The following is a 16,454-nucleotide window of genomic DNA, read 5'->3' as shown; positions in this document are numbered from 1 at the left end:
TCGAGATAGCAGTTGGCTCTATAGCTTTACAAACTTTCGTCTTCTTCTTCTTCTTCCTCCTCTTTCTCTCACTTTTTGTGTCAATAAAAATATAGACCTCTACAAAATTTAGCAGGACAAGACAACCTTAAAGCTCACACAATGCTACTCTTAATTTATAAAGGATAGATAGGAACCTTTGTGTAAGTTGACTTATATGTTTGTGGATTTCAACATTTTCATCTGTGATCGTGATTTTCATATATAGCTAATGTTGTGCAAGAGCTTCAAAATGAGCTTCATATATAGCTAATATGTTTGTGATTTTCATCTATGATTCTTCATTTCAACACTGACTAAGGTTTGAAAGAGCTTCAAAATGACTCTCCCCAGACATTGGAGCAAATTACACCATAGGATTGACCTTAACCTTCCCCCTTCCATCTGGAAGACGAAATTACAATAAACAACTAGGTGCCACGAGATTCATCCACATCCAAAATATATGCTTGATGTCGGAGACGGCTTCTGCATCTAGCCCTTTTCCAGTCTTTGACCCTTGAGATTTACAGCAGACAACTACAAATTAATTTATTACGACAGTCACTAATTCTCGAGTACTAAGCTGCTTATCGAGCGGCAACGCTGACGACCTCAACCAACGAAAGAGAGAGACCTCACACTTTTTTCCCCTCGTAGTATTTGATTTGAGCTCTCCACATTTTATGGTTTGTTGCATCTTATTTATCCTGCTGCTTTTCTTCCTTTCCCTAATCCCTGCACACTATTATACAGCATATCAAAAGCTATATATACGCTACAAACATACAGAAGATTAGGAGTGCAAAATGCCACTCGTGCGCTGACTCTATATTCTAAAAGGCCACAGTCAAATATGTACACGTTCTTGCTGACCTTCAGGCAAAAAAAAAAAAACTTTACAATTACAAAATCTAAGCGCATTTCAGACAGGGTTTGCCAAGCTCTTCCCATAGCCGATACCAGCAGCACCAACAGCAGCATTCGCCGTCTTGCCTTTGCATGGCCCAGTGGTTTTCATTGCTTGACTGGCATATCTGCATCTAAGGCAAACATATTTCAAAGGAACAGCTTCAGAGTCCTGAATTCCGGTACACCTCGTGTGTTGCCATACACCGCAACTATCGCAAGCCAGCATTCTTTCTCCATCATCATCTTTTGCCCCACAATTGCAATCCACTGTCCACCTCTCGACGCCCCTTTCCATTCTATACTTGCTTAAACTACTTTTCCCGAAGCATTTTCCTCTCACTCTGACAAATTCAGCTGACCCTAGCAAGAGCTTTACCTGGGTAGAGTCAACTACACCGCCATAGCCAACCAGTTCTTCAGCTTGGTATCGTTTAAATAGCAAATATACGTCTTGGAAAGCCTTTGAAGCTTCAAGCTTGAGATCAGAAATGGTTGCATCGGAGGACAGAATCAGCAGCTCCGGAGGTGGATTTTTTGCATGTTCATCACTGTGTTCCATAAGATCCACCTCACACAGCAACTGAATTGCATAAGGTTTTGATGCCAGCAAGAATTTCTCGGGCTGGTAATCTTTAACAAACTGCTTGCAATCAAGAAGAGTTCTAGCAGAATCACATGCAACATCTCTTTTTGCCTGAGGAACATAAGATGCCATGGTCTGAGGGTGAAGCATCGCTTCATACAAATATCTGAGATCCCGCAGGAGATGTTCTTCAGATGGGTAATTTGATGCAGGGAAGCAATTCAATGTTTTATTTACAGTCGACGGTATATTTCCATGCTCAAGTCTGCAGAAAGAGAATCAATATTCATCTCACAAGCAAAATAGGAAGAAAGTAAATAACTTCATTTTCCATAACTTCAGCCACAAGCACTGGCCGCATTCCACGACAAGCATAAGAATGATCACTCACCTGAACTCCATAGCACCAGAATCAGGAATACGTTGGGCATTAACAACCAACCCTTCAGCTGCCTGTTTTCCCTTGAGTTCCTTGAGAACATAGTCCAGAAGCTCGGGAGGTCCAACTTTGCAAACAGCACCCCTCAGAGCACGCCAGCTCACCCAGTTGGGCCCCGTTACAGCTCTTAATACTCTAAACATTGCGTCCTCAACACGGGCAATGTCTTTGTTTGTCCATGCACACAAGGCTCTGGTGTCATAAGATTGATGCTTCTTGTAGGTAAAACCATCAACCCTTGAAGGAGACTTGTGCACATCATGGATCAAAGTCATCAAAAAACTAAACAAGTCTCTAATATTTACAAGCTCGCGCTCCGATAGGGACTGATAAAATGATATCAAATCCTGCAGACGAGTACGAGGTTTCCGTCCTTGTGATAAAAATGTGGACAGTGGCAGAGAAGAAAGGTTGTCAACAGCCATTCTATAGGCATCATATGTCAAGGCAAAACTACCAGCACCGAACTCATAACCCCAATCACCATACCATGGATGGCCATTGGTAACAGCATGAAGTAGCCGGAACTCTAAGCCATACTTCTTTGACACATCTGTCACACTAACCTTTCTGTTTGTGCACGGAAGAAGAGAGAAAGTTATTTACTTGTATGGCGTAGTTATATAATAATGAAACCCCATTACAGTGTCCACAGTTCACAAGAAGTCAAAGCCAACTGTCTATCTAGATCATGAATCACTAAATCAACCACAAGACTTCATAGATACTGAACTTGCAAAGAGAGACTGAATAACAATACTAATTACGGTACAGAACTTTCTACAGTCTGGCTCCTGACCTTACTCCAAGTATTTTACAAAGCCGGTCCCAGAAGTTCATGATATGACATCCAGAAAGCAGCCTGGAACCACTTTCCCTGCCATTGACTCTGAGAAGATGGCCAAAACCATTTGCATGTACAACGCCATGCAAAAGGTGAGTTGTGTCCTCTAGTTGGTTATATATCCAATCTTCAATATCTTCAGCCGTCATGACATGATTACATGACTTGCACCTGGGAGAACGAGATTACACCAATAAGAATACATCAGCATTGTTACCAAGCAGTAGTTGGTAAGTACAAAGAAGTCAAAGAATCACAAAATAGATTGTTAGCTTCATAACGATGCTAACATTGACATAGTCGCAACATGATCTTTGGCCCAAAACTTAAACAACAAGAAACACACATTGACATCAAACAAATTTCCAATACTTTTGAATGTCCTTCCAGACACACCATAACGCATCAAAGACATGGTTATATCGTTATCAATACATGCAACAACTTCAATACTTTTTAACCGTCTTTCCAAACCTTACCAACAAACAGTCAATAGTTCTTCCCAATTTTAACACGCCCACACGCCATAGAAATATCAAACACATGGTTACATAATCACGGTGCATCCCACTTGGCTATTACAACTTAGCTTTATTCAACAACCATGCAAGGAAACAATTCAATCATCACAATACCAAGTACGAAAACTAGCAGATTCTCACCTAGCTTCCGACAGGTGAAGAGTGTCGCTGCAGCCAGGACACGTTTTATTATAACCAGCTATTGAATTGCCATCTGCTTTGACTATAAAATGATATCTCTTCGTGCACACTGGATTAGAACTCCAACCTAACAAAAGGGGGGAAAAGGAAAGCCAAATAAATAACAGGAAAAATTAAAATATAGCCACCTCTCCTTTAATGACTTCTTTCCAGAATGTTTCCCACAAATAACATTGATTTATTGATGTTAAATATTTCCGTATGCAATGAGCTTCGTTTTCCTATTTCAGCCAAAATATAAGAAAATATCCAAAAACTATTTCTAACATGCTAAAACAAGGCAACACACTCTAATCCGCATTATTCTTAGCATGGTCATGCATGAATAATATTAAGAACAGCGTGACCCGGAAGCATAACTTGACGAGTCAACTCACCGACGACTCGACACTGGTCGCAATAGATAGATCTCGATCTAGAGACATCCTCCTCGACAACGTCAAGGCAAACTACGGCCGGCGACGGCGAGGATCCGTCGTTGTCAGCGACTGTGAAGTCTCCAACTCGGAAGAGTATCTGCCACGTCATCAGGTGAGGGAACAGCGACGAAGGAGGCGGCGACAAGGCATGTTTGGACAAAAAATTCCTAACGCAAGTTCTGAACGGCCCGGAAGCGGAGGACGCGGAGACCGTCGACGAATCCCCAGACGCCGCCGGAAAAGTAAGGAAGTCGTTCAGATCCGCAGTGACGCGCCTCTTCAACCGCTTCGCCGGCCGCCCATTCACCACCATACTTCCCTCCGTCGTGAGATCCCGGCGCGTGCCGAAAACTTCCAGATCTAGGCGCGTGAATTTAAAAACCGAAAACCTTCTAGAAGCTCCACTCTACAACTTACAGCCTACAAATCTCTACAACCGTCACGGATCTAAAAACACAATATATACATATAAACTCCGATCAGACGACGAATAGCTGATTAATCTGAAATAAATACGCCGGCGTCAGGTCAACCCCCCACCGGAAGAAAACAAGAAGATAAAAGGTTATTTTTGGAAGAAGGAGCTGGATAAGAATAAAAGAAGAACGTTGATCTGGCGGAGGCGGAAAAATTTTAGGGTTCCGGATGTTGAGGGCTTGAATGTTGGGGCTTTTTGGTACTTTCGGATTCCCTTTGAGGATTATTTATTAACAAAGAAAATAGAAAAAGAAAATAAAAAAGCAGAGTCGGTTTAAGGAAAGAAGCTAGTAGGAATTGTACGGGTGTAGGAATCTTAGTGGATAAGTTTAATTTAATATGGAAATTAAATAGAATTAAATTAGGTGTTGGATTTGGTCTAAATTGCTAAATTGACCTCGGGAAAGGGGAACTTTGTTCGGGAGGGAATTTCGAGGAAATTTCAAGGTCTTGCTGGGGACGGGGGGCAGTTGGAGGGGTAATGTTTGTAAATAAGGGTAGATCTAGGGGTGCAGTTGGAGGGGAGCGTTGGGAGTCGTGAGAGTGTATTTATATTTTGGGAAGGGGGCATGAATTTGGGTTTGAATTGGTCAACTGAAGAGTCCTGAAAAGGCGGGAGGATTGAATTCGTTTTCTTTCAGGGGAAGAATCGGGGTAGAATGGTCATTGTGAGTTTTGGCTTTTGTGCTTCCAAAAAGCCTCATGAAATAAAATGGAAAAGCATATGATTAATTTGCATGCTCATATATTACGGTGCGTTTCATAAAATTAAAATTTATAATTTATAATTTATAATTATTAAATTATTAAATTATTAAATATTAAATTTGATATATTTCACTATATATTATGTTAAATAATAAATAAATAATTTATCACTTTTTTTGAATCAACTTTTGCTTAAAAAATTTAATGTAAGTTAAATAAATTAGATATTCTATTTTTAAATATTAAATTGAATTATCAAATAAGTTCTAGGTCTAGCTTCTTCTTTCTTTAAAAAAAAAAAAAGACTAGATCCAGTTACATGACAACTTCAGAAAAAGGTTGAGCTGCGCGACCATATGTAAAATAAGTAGATTTTTAAAAATAAAAATATTAATTATACTTAACTTTTTATTAATCACACTCTCACTGTTTATTTTATCATATAATATAATAAAATGAAAATTATATGATAAAAATGATAATGAAAGTGGGATTACTAAGACTGGACTATAATTAATATTTCACTTTAAATTTTGAACAAATATTATAAAATTTCTGTACTGGCGACATAAAGATGATCCAAAAATATAGTATGATATACTACTGCTCTGTTTGGATGGGAGTGTTTTTTAAAAACTAATTTTTCAAATTTTTAAAAAGTACTCTAAAAGATAATCTAAAAATTAGTTTACATTTTTTTAAAATTTAAAAAAAAATCTCAAAATATATTTTAGAAACTCTTATACTCTTAAATATCCCAAAATATTTTCTGAAAATATTCCAAAATATAATCTAAAAACTCTGCTACAGCAAAATTTTTCAAAAACACCCCAAAAAACACATATTTAGGGGTTTTTGTTAGTTAATAAACATTTATTTGCTAATCAACATTTAGATTTTTGTAAAGACTTGAAGTACCAAATTAGTCTGACAAAAGGAGGATTAAATTTGTTTTTTCTTCTTCTTCTTTTTTTTTTTGAAGCACGGGATCTATTTTTGTTATTTTATATTTTGGCATTATGGCCACCAATATATTTTACTGGTCTTTTAATTTCGAGAAATAAATATTGGGATTTGATGATGAGTCAAATTAGCGAGCTTGACTCTCGGGACTCTTTTCATTTGGTTGGAGTTTTAAATGAAAAAATAGTTGGGTTTTTTTTTTTTTTTTTATCTAAAGCTGAGAAACTCAGACTTTTGAATTAATAAACCTAAATCCCCAAACAACCTTCAAAAGCCGGCAACTTTTGAAGGCGTCCAGGGGACTTATTAACCCAGACACCCAACCCCCCCATTACGATGTGGGATAGGAAACCCCACAGGGTGCCCCGCTGCTAAGAAGTAAAGACCCCCCAGACTCCGCTGCTAAGAAGACAGTTGGGTTGACTAATTAGATTAAAAAGTTAGTACGCGTCAATTTCTCTTGTACCACATGTATAATAGTACACGGTTACCCGATTGTGGTTAAATTCTATTATTTAAACCAAGCCAAATAAACAAAACCGTGTCCATAGTTTTAGCAAAGAGATTTGTAGTGTTGCTTTATTTATTGGATTTGGCTCAGGAAATCGTTAAGATAATTTCAAGTGTTAATTTTATAATAAAAATAAAATTTATATAAGAAAATATCTAAATACAAGAGGAGCAATAAATGTAAATTTACATATTCACACGACAAGATATGTACAATTTAGATGTTTCAATAAGTTTCCTAACGAGAAGTACTCGTTGGGAAAATCCTTATTGATTTAGGAATTAAAGTTAACTTCTAAAGTAATATTGAATACAAGTTAATATTATGTGTAAGCAATATGTGTAACTCGTGTTACTTTAATGTAGTTTATACATGTCTTAAAGATTAACATAATATTCTTTACATTTTAGTTTTTGTTTTATTAATTCCCTATGATTAACCCAAACCATTAAAATTTTAAAATTATAACTATTGCCTAAAATTAAAAGGGTTTTTTTAACAGGTGCTCTACGATGCCTATATGGCACTCATCAACACAAGTATATTCTATCCAACCTGCCATATATATACATACACTAACAATTATCTCTCTCTTGCATTTATACACTCTCCCTAATTAATCCCCATACATTTACACATTTTTCTTAATTAATCTTATATTTCTAAAATCTAATACCTCAAATACATCTTAATGGGTGCCATTAGACAAATCGAAATTAAAATGCTAAAAGGGTTAACCAATCTATTTGAACGAAATTAGTTGCTTTGGTTATTTGACCAAATATCATGCCCCGTTGAATACCCTTACATGTACCTATTCCCCAAGATGATGTAATGAATCAGAATTAATAAAAGGGGCCCAATAGTAAATAAAAAGGATTGAGGCAGTTGTATTGATTGTGAATTCAGTTGGGATTGGATAGTATGGTGACGTGGCCACTATAGTAATAGAATAACAACCAGAGATCCTTGCAATGACTATTAATAAGCCTTGCTGAAGAAGAATAGGGCTTTGTGTAGTTGATGAATAAAACTTTTCCCTTTTTCTCATCTCAGATTCTTCTTCATTTTCTCTTTCAAATTGATTCTTCATTACATTTGGTATCAGAGCTGGTGATCCTTGAATCTCCAGCTTAGAACCAATACAAGGCCGATGATAATGGCGGAAGGGACGAGGTTGAAATCCCTCAAAGAATAACTATGGAAACAGGATGCAAAAATCCAAGAAATTCTGGAACTTTCTATTTCGGAATGGAAATTTATAAAAGAAAGGATTCAAGTAGTAACATATGAAATGAAGAACCTCATGTCCACCATGAATTCCCAGTTCAACAATTTCCTGAAATTTGTTCGCAGCAACAAAGGAATTTTGGGAGCCCATCACCTTGAAAATGAAGGTGTTGGATATTTTATTAAAAATATCATTATTATTTTGAATTCATTCACATGCTTATTTTGAATTCAATTGCAATAAGTTACAAATTTTGAAATGAATTTTCAGTTATAAGAGCACCATTAAAAAGGGTAACCTATGAGATTTATGTATTGAATTCAAATGCAATAAGTTACAAAATTTAAAATGAATTTTCAGTTACAAGATCACCATTAAAAAGGATAACCTATGAGATTTATGTCTTGTTTTTGTAACCTATGTAATGATTAGATTTTAAGAATTTTATTTATTGAATTTTAACTAGTATACAATGCCCTAAACCTTTTCAAATTTTGTAACTGAAAAATATGACACATTTATTACATTTAATGGTGGCATTCCTATACTCCTAAAGCTTTAGCCTATAAATAGAGATCACTATCAACCAAGTTTGAGACACTTTTCTTGCTATCTTAAAAAAAATATCTTCCTCACTTCTATTGGGCATTAGTTAGGTGTTGAGAAGAGATTTAGCTTCTCTAAATTGTGTAGATTTAGTAGAAGCAACAGCATAGGCTGGGCTGTTGTATCCCAGAGGCGAATCAACGTGCCATCAACCTTCTACACCGGGCACAATCCCGAGAGGGGCGCGAATCATCTTAAGAGAGCGACCTAATCCGCGCCTCACCTAGCCGAAATTACTTTATTTCTTTTCTTTGACTTTTGTTTTGCAGGTTGATCGTGCATATCAAGTTCTAAAGGAACAACAATTTAAGACGATTCGGAGTACCATGGAGGTTGCAAGCAATGTTGCAAACGCTACCACTATTGGATCTAGTGATCTCATCAAACCATTTCGCCTTAGTGGCCAACACTTCAAAAGGTGGGCCAAGAAAGTGATGTTCTATTTGAAGCTAATGAAGGTTGCCTGGGTCTTAGCCACAAAGAATCCAAAAAAGATAGACACCAGTTCCATGACTGATGAAGAAAGGGAGAATCATGCCAAACAACTTCAAAAATGGGAAATGATGAGGAAGATTGCAGAAATTATATCCTTAATTGTTTGTCTGATGAACTTTATGATTTTTATTCTTCATCTTATACTTCAGCAAAAAGAATTTGGAGAGCATTGCAACAAAAATATGATACTGAAGAAGCAGGCTCGAAAAAATATGCTTGTAGCCGTTATTTCAAGTTTCAAATGGTGGAAAACAAGTCAGTACTAGAGCAAGTTCAGGACTTGCAAATGATTGTCCATGAGATTGAATCTGAAGGAGTCAAAGTCGATCCACAAATGCAAGTTGCAGCCATCATTGACAAACTTCCAATATCATGGAAAGATTTTCAGAAAGGGCTACGTCATAAGCAACAAGAATTGACAATAGCAAATCTGATGGCAAGGTTGCGCATTGAAGAAGAAGATAGAAAACAGGACAAAGGTGAAGAGTTCAATGGGAGTACTAAGGTAAACTTCCTAACTTCTAGTGAGAATGTCTCTGACAGGTTGTCGAAGCCTGTGCAATAATAAAACCTGCTCAAACTAAAAATAATTTCTGTAGATAGCGGTAAGCAGGGTCGAATCTACAGGGACTGGGAGTAATTGTTTCTCTTCAAATTCACAGTGACAAAGGGGGGTGTTTTTTGTGTAGAAGGTGACACTCAAAGAAATCCAAATAAAATCTAAAAAACTACTAAAAATTAAATAACAAATTACTAAAATCAAACGAGTGATAATTAAGGATCTAGCCAAGGAAAAACTTCAGCAATGGTTCATCTAATTGATCATTGAAGCAAAGGCAATTCCCATTATTCATCAATAAATAGGTTATAACTACCAAACAAGCGATGACAGTCAACCCCTCCTTACTGTGTCGGTGATCAAGGTACGCCCGTTAATCACTACTCTAATTGAGAAATAATCATAGGTACGCCCATAGAATTTAATTCCCCAATTGCCTTACGTATTAGAGGAGCCCTATTCTAACCAAACAACACACTACCAGGGTTATTTTAGATTAGCCCGCGTATTCCCCTGACACAAATCTAATCATGCCAGTTGTCACTATTTTAGAGCAATTAAACAATTACGGATTTAATGCCCTAATTGACAATAGATTACCCAATCAACTAATTATCTGGATCCAAGACAATCAATTAATTAAATAACCATAAGCATAACAATCACGAAATGTGCGGATACCAATAAATAAAAGGAAAAGATTAAATTAAAACGATCTCACAATTTTAGGCGAACCAGAGCCTTCGTTGCTCCTTGACTAGAAGGGAAAAGTTAGTTCATACTTGATGAGCTAAACCCACCAGAAATTGTAAAGAGAGCTGCGGCCATCAATTCAGGAAATGCCCAACTTCAATCCGATCAAAACAATAAAGCACAGTAAAGTTGTAGAGTACAATGGACTGTCCTTGCTTGTCGGCTCATCCGACGGAAGAAGAAAAAGAAAACACCTAAAAGCTACAAAGGGAAAAGTCAAGGCTGATCCTACTTTTTCCTCACATACGTGAGAATGGCTATTCCAGGCTAAGCCAAGTCAAAAATTGAAACTAGCTACAGGACGAAAAACTCAGCAAAAGCCAGCCCCCGCATCTGATCCTCTTTTTCTTCTTTTAATTGCGGCGGCTCACAGCAGGAAGAGAAGCCCTCCGTCCGTCATTCCTTTGCGAAATTTACCAAAATGGGCGTGACATCTCCTCTTCCAAAAGTGCCCCTGGGACAAGCTTTATCATCTGAAATCTTTTCCTGTCAATTTGGCATCTGTTATCATATTTTCGTTCTACTCCCTGAAGTATACGTAAATTAAGAAAAATGAGTAGAATTCAGCAATTAATCCACATCAAGTCAGGTAATAGGGGAAAATAATAATAAAATAAATAGATAAATTGTAGCCTATCAGTCTCTAAGGGTCAACAAGACAAAAATAACGCCTATTTGAAGTCTAGAGGGAAGAATATGAAAAACAAGTTTTCAAAAAATTATTTTAACCAGAAAAAGTCAAATCAAGGACCCCCTTCAAAACAAGTTTCAAATACTCCAAATTTTGGAAATAATATGAATAATAGAGCTTGTTTTGTTTGTGGAAAATTGGGTCATCGTGCAAAAAATTGTCGTTTTAGAAAATTTGGACCCAATTTTAAGCCACAAGCTAATGTGACTCAACTAATTGAAGAGTCATTCGTGGCTATGGTTTCTGAAATCAATTTTGTTGGAAATACTGAAGGGTGGTGGGCTGATTCTGGTGCCTCTAGGCATGTTTGCTATGATAGAACTTGGTTCAAAAGTTATTCTCCTATTGAAAAGAAACAAAAGTTTTGCTAGGAGATTCACATACAACCAATGTTCTAGGCATGGGCGAAGTTGAACTAAAGTTTACTTCTGGGCGTGTCGTGACCCTAAGAGATGTTCTTCACGTTCCTGAAATTAGGAAGAACTTAGTTTCTTGCTATCTTCTTAATAAGGCTGGTTTTAAGCAATCTATAGAGTCTGATCAATATGTGCTTACAAAGAATGGTACTTTTGTTGGAAAAGGTTATGCTTGTGATGGTATGTTTAAACTTAATGTTGAAATGAATGAAATTTCTACTCCTGCTTATATCGTTTCTTGTATAAATATGTGGCATGCACGTATTTGTCATATAAATAGCAAATACTTAAAAAATATGAGCCACATAGGGTTAATTCCAAAATTGCATAATGAGTTTGAAAAATGTGAATATTGTAGCATGACTAAAATAACTAAACAACCTCATTTGAAAGTTGAAAGAAAAACAGAGTTATTAGAATTAATACATTCTGACATTTGTGAATTTGAAAGCATATTAACACGTGGAGGTAAAAGATATTTTATCACATTTATAGATGATTTTTCAAAATATTGTTATGTCTACCTTATGAAACATAAAAGTGAGGCTTTTGAGAAATTTACTATTTTTGTTAAAGAGATTGAAAATCGTTTTGAGAGAAAAATCAAAAGATTTAGAACAGATAGAGGAAAAGAATATGATACTATTGGCCTTATAAATTTTATCAAATCATTAGGAATGGAATCTTTAATGTCTAATAAAACTTGAAAATTAGTTGATTTACCTCCAGGTTGTAAAACTATAGGTTGTAAATGGATATTAAGGAAAAAGTTTAAACCTGATGGCACTATAGATAAATATAAAGCCAGGCTTGTTGCAAAGGGTTTTAAGCAAAAAGGAGAGATAGATTTCTTTGATACCTTTTCACCAGTTACAAGAGTGACTTCTATACGACTTTTAATAACTATAGCAGCAATTCATGAATTAAAAATACATCAAATGGATGTCAAAACAACCTTTCTTAATGGTGATTTAAATGAAGAGATTTATATGGATCAACCCGAAGGATTTATTCAACCAGGTTTAGAAAATAAAGTTTGTAAATTGAATAAATCTTTATATGGACTTAAACAAGCACCTAAACAATGGCATGGAAAATTTGATCAGTGTGTATTGACTAATGGCTTTAGGTCAAATGAAAGTGATAAGTGCATTTATTATAAATCATTTGGAGACTCTCATGTGATAATTTGTTTATATGTTGATGATTTATTGATATTTGGGACTAATATGCAAGTAATTGAGGTTACAAAAGCATTACTTAAAAGTAATTTCGAAATGAAAGACTTAGGCGAAGTTAATGTCATACTTGGTATGAAAATTACAAAAAATTCAGAAGGAATTTTTATTGATCAATCTCATTATATTGAAAAAATATTAAAAAAATATAATTATTTTGATTGCAAACCAGTTTGTACACCCTTTGATTCTCATGTGTGTTTATTTCCTACTAAAAATGATTTTGATGTGATAAATCAAAAAGAGTATGCTAGTATAATTGGTAGTTTGAGATATGCAACTGATTGTACCAGACCTGATATTGCATATGCGGTTGGTGTACTTAGTAGGTTTACTAGTAAACCCAACATTACACATTGGAATGCAATTCATAGAATCATGAGATATCTTAAGAGAACTTTAGATTATGGTCTATTTTATAAAAAATATCCTGCTGTACTTGAAGGTTTTAGTGATGCAGATTGGAGTTCATAATCCAGTGATTCTTTGTCCAATACTGGTTATTTATTTACATTGGGAGGTGGAGCCATTTGTTAGCGATCCAAAAAACAACACATAATCGCAAAGTCTACCATGGAAGCAGAGTTAATTGCTCTTGCTTCTGCGTGTGAAGAAGCAGGTTGGTTACGTGATTTACTATCTGAAATTCTAATGTGGAATAAACCGATACCTCCTGTTTTAATACATTGTGATAGTACCGCTGCTATTGGCAGAGTTCACAATAAATATTATAATGAAAAATCCAGATCTATAAGGAGAAAACACAGTACTGTGAGATCATATTTAAATAATGGTTCATTAACCATTGATTTTGTGAGATCAGGCGATAATCTTGCCGATCAACTTACAAAAGCTCTAGCTAGAGAAAAGATCTGGAAAGCATCAAGAGAGATTGGATTAAAGCCCAAAAATGTAAAAGCTACCTATGAGGATACAACCACCAAAGGACTGGAGATCCCAAGAACTAGGTTGGAGACAAAGGAATCATAGAGTCGCTTGTTGTGATACATGCAAATTTTTAGTCCAATCATATGATGGTATGCATGTAATTCTGTGACGAATATGAGAGGTTGAGAACTAATCTCTTAATGAGTTCTATAGCCCTTATGGGTGGGATGTGTTAGTCACAGAAACATTCTTGATAGACTCACCTATATGAGTGTAAGGGTGTGGCCGCCCTTATGAGAATTGGGCTAATTCTCTAGAACACTCATGAACACTGGGGTAAAGTACATGGCCATAATATACTGGCTTGAAAAACTCGGTTAAGAACACCTAGAATGTCCTGTGTGTTAAGTTTTCTACGTATCCTTAAGTAATCATAGTTTAAAGGCTAAGTCCACTATGATTCTAATACGGGAAAACTGAAACACTAAGTGGAAGTTTAAAGGCATTGCCACTTTCATAAGGCATGATGTTCTCACTATATACCCAAACTATTTTTATTAAAATAAGTGGGGGATTGTTGGATATTTTAATAAAAATATCATTATTATTTTGAATTCATTCACATACTTATTTTGAATTCAATTGCAATAAGTTACAAATTTTGAAATGAATTTTCAGTTATAAGAGCACCATTAAAAAGGGTAACCTATGAGATTTATGTCTTGAATTCAAATGCAATAAGTTACAAAATTTGAAATGAATTTTCAGTTACAAGATCACCATTAAAAAGGGTAACCTATGAGATTTATGTCTTATTTTTGTAACCTATGTAATGATTAGATTTTAAGAATTTTATTTATTGAATTTTAACTAGTATACAATGCCGTAAACCTTTTCAAATTTTGTAACTGAAAAATATGACACATTTATTCCATTTAATAGTGGCATTCCTATACTCCTAAAGCTTTAGCCTATAAATAGAGGTCACTATCAACCAAGTTTGAGACACTTTTCTTGCTATCTTAAAAAAACTATCTTCCTCACTTCTATTGGGCATTAGTTAGGTGTTGAGAAGAGTTTTAGTTTCTCTAAATTGTGTAGATTTAGTAGAAGCAATAGCATAGGCTGGGCTGTTGTATCCCAAAGGCGACATGCCATCAACCTTCTACACCGGGCATAATTCCGAGAGGGGCGCGAATCGTCTTAAGAGAGCGACCTAGTCCGCGCCTCACCTAACCGAAATTACTTTATTTCTTTTCTTTGACTTTTGTTTTGCAAGTTGATCGTGCATATCAAGTTCTAAAGGAACAATAGAAGGAAGCCCCGTCACTCTGAATTCCAATGGGAGGGAAATCTCTGAAAATCGTCAAATTGATAAGAATAGTCGATTTCAAAACCTAGGAGTTACCCATCTTCTCTGGAGAAAAACCTAGGGAGTGGTTTCGGAAATGTCTAAAGTATTTTCAACTCTTCCAAGTCCCAGAGTTCCAATGGTTAGATATCGTGGAACTTCATCTGGATCGCAAGGCGAAAATTTGGTTCCAAGGGTTCAAGCAAGGGAAGAAGGAAATTTCTTGGGTAATTTTCGAAGACGAGTTGTGTCATAGATTTGGTGATGCAAGGCAAAGAGATTTGGTGGAAGAATTCAATAAACTAGTGCAAACAGGTTCTGTGATGGAATGTCAAGAATGATTTGAAGAATTGCAAATTGCAAAATCTAGTCAGGATAAGGGTTCCGAGACTAGTAGAATCATACTTCATTTCTTGTTTCATAAGTGGTCTAAATGATGAGATACAAGCCTCAGTTAAAGCCCATAGCCCCACCACTTTGATGGATGCTTTTGAGAAAGCTAGGCTGAACGTGAAGATGATTGAAGCACTGTTCAAGAAGCAAAAAACCAACTCCAAAGGTAATCTCCCACCTCCTTTTAAAAAACTTGTGTTGCATTCACCTGCGGAAAGAAGCAAGAAAGCTTTTCCCCTGCATCAAATCCCAGTTCATTCAAGAAGATTTCTCCGACTGAATGTAGAGATAAATATGGATTAAATGTGGAGATAAATATGGAATAGGGCATGTATGCAAGGATAAAGAGACACATATGTTATTAGTTGATGATGAAGGTGAAGACGTTTTGGGTGAGGAGGTGATTGAATATCAAGGAAAAAAATGTAAAGGAAGTAGAATTTTCACTGCATTCTATGATAGGTGAGGTTATATAGAGAACTATAAGAATGACAGGGGGAAGTTGAAGGCAAGAAGATTAGTATTCTGATTGATGGGGGTAGTTCACACACTTTCATTAACCCCTCTGCTATTGGACATTGCCTGCACTTAGTACATAAGATCAAGCCATTCTACGTTAGAGTGGTCAGTGGACAATTACTGCAGTGTAGTGAATATATCCCTAGAATGAGGTGGAGATTACAAGGCCATAATTTTACTCATAATGTTTTGGTATTACCAGTACAGCCTTATGATATGGTGGTTGGAGTGGATTGGATGGGGTTGTACAACCCCTTGACCATGGATTTCCGGACTTTACAAGTGTCCTTTGACAAGAAGGGTCAAGTGTTCAAGTTGCAAGGAGAATCGGGTAATACAATAATGATTAAACAAGGGAAAATAGCCCATAAGAAGATCAACAGGAGAAAGCTACAACTACAGCTGATTTCTGCCATTAGGATGTCCTCATTGGAGCAGGTAAAGCAATCACTCCCTGATTCTATCAATGCCTTAATAAATATGAGGATGTATTTGGAGAGCCTAAGCAATTAACTCCTCTCCAAACCTTGTGATCACACCATACCTGCATACAGATATCCCCATTTACAATAGAATGAAATAGAGAAACAAGTCACAAATATGTTACAGAGTGGAATCATTCAAGAGAGCCATAGCCCTTTTGCTTCACCAGTTCTTTTAGTAAAAAAAAAAGGATGGAATGTGGAGATTTTGTATAGACTATAGGAAGCTCAATGAC

General features: G+C 36.1%; 1 protein-coding gene across 1 annotated transcript; it reads right to left on the bottom strand.

Moving 5' to 3' along the window:
- Positions 1 to 814: 814 nt before the first annotated feature.
- Positions 815 to 4,618, bottom strand: LOC113783574 (PHD finger protein At1g33420-like). Its single transcript, XM_027329756.1, has 5 exons — positions 3,896 to 4,618; positions 3,459 to 3,585; positions 2,752 to 2,967; positions 1,905 to 2,522; positions 815 to 1,778 (listed from the first exon to the last, which is right to left on the bottom strand). Exons 1-5 carry the CDS (start codon positions 4,248 to 4,250, stop codon positions 944 to 946), a joined length of 2,151 nt encoding a protein of 716 aa, XP_027185557.1. The 5' UTR covers positions 4,251 to 4,618; the 3' UTR covers positions 815 to 943.
- Between the last annotated feature and the right edge of the window lie 11,836 nt (positions 4,619 to 16,454).

Source organism: Coffea eugenioides, chromosome 9 (genome assembly GCF_003713205.1).
Source record: "Coffea eugenioides isolate CCC68of chromosome 9, Ceug_1.0, whole genome shotgun sequence".
Lineage (NCBI taxonomy): Eukaryota > Viridiplantae > Streptophyta > Magnoliopsida > Gentianales > Rubiaceae > Coffea > Coffea eugenioides.
This window is presented reverse-complemented; position numbering and strand designations above follow the sequence as displayed.

Coding starts and splice junctions, on each gene's coding strand:
- LOC113783574 (XM_027329756.1), bottom strand. CDS start 4,250: ATGGTGGTGAATGGGCGGCCGGCGAAGCGGTTGAAGAGGCGCGTCACT. Junction 2,968..3,458: donor CTTCACCTGTCGGAAGCTAG/GTGAGAATCTGC, acceptor TCGTTCTCCCAG/GTGCAAGTCATGTAATCATG. Junction 2,523..2,751: donor TGTAAAATACTTGGAGTAAG/GTCAGGAGCCAG, acceptor GTGCACAAACAG/AAAGGTTAGTGTGACAGATG.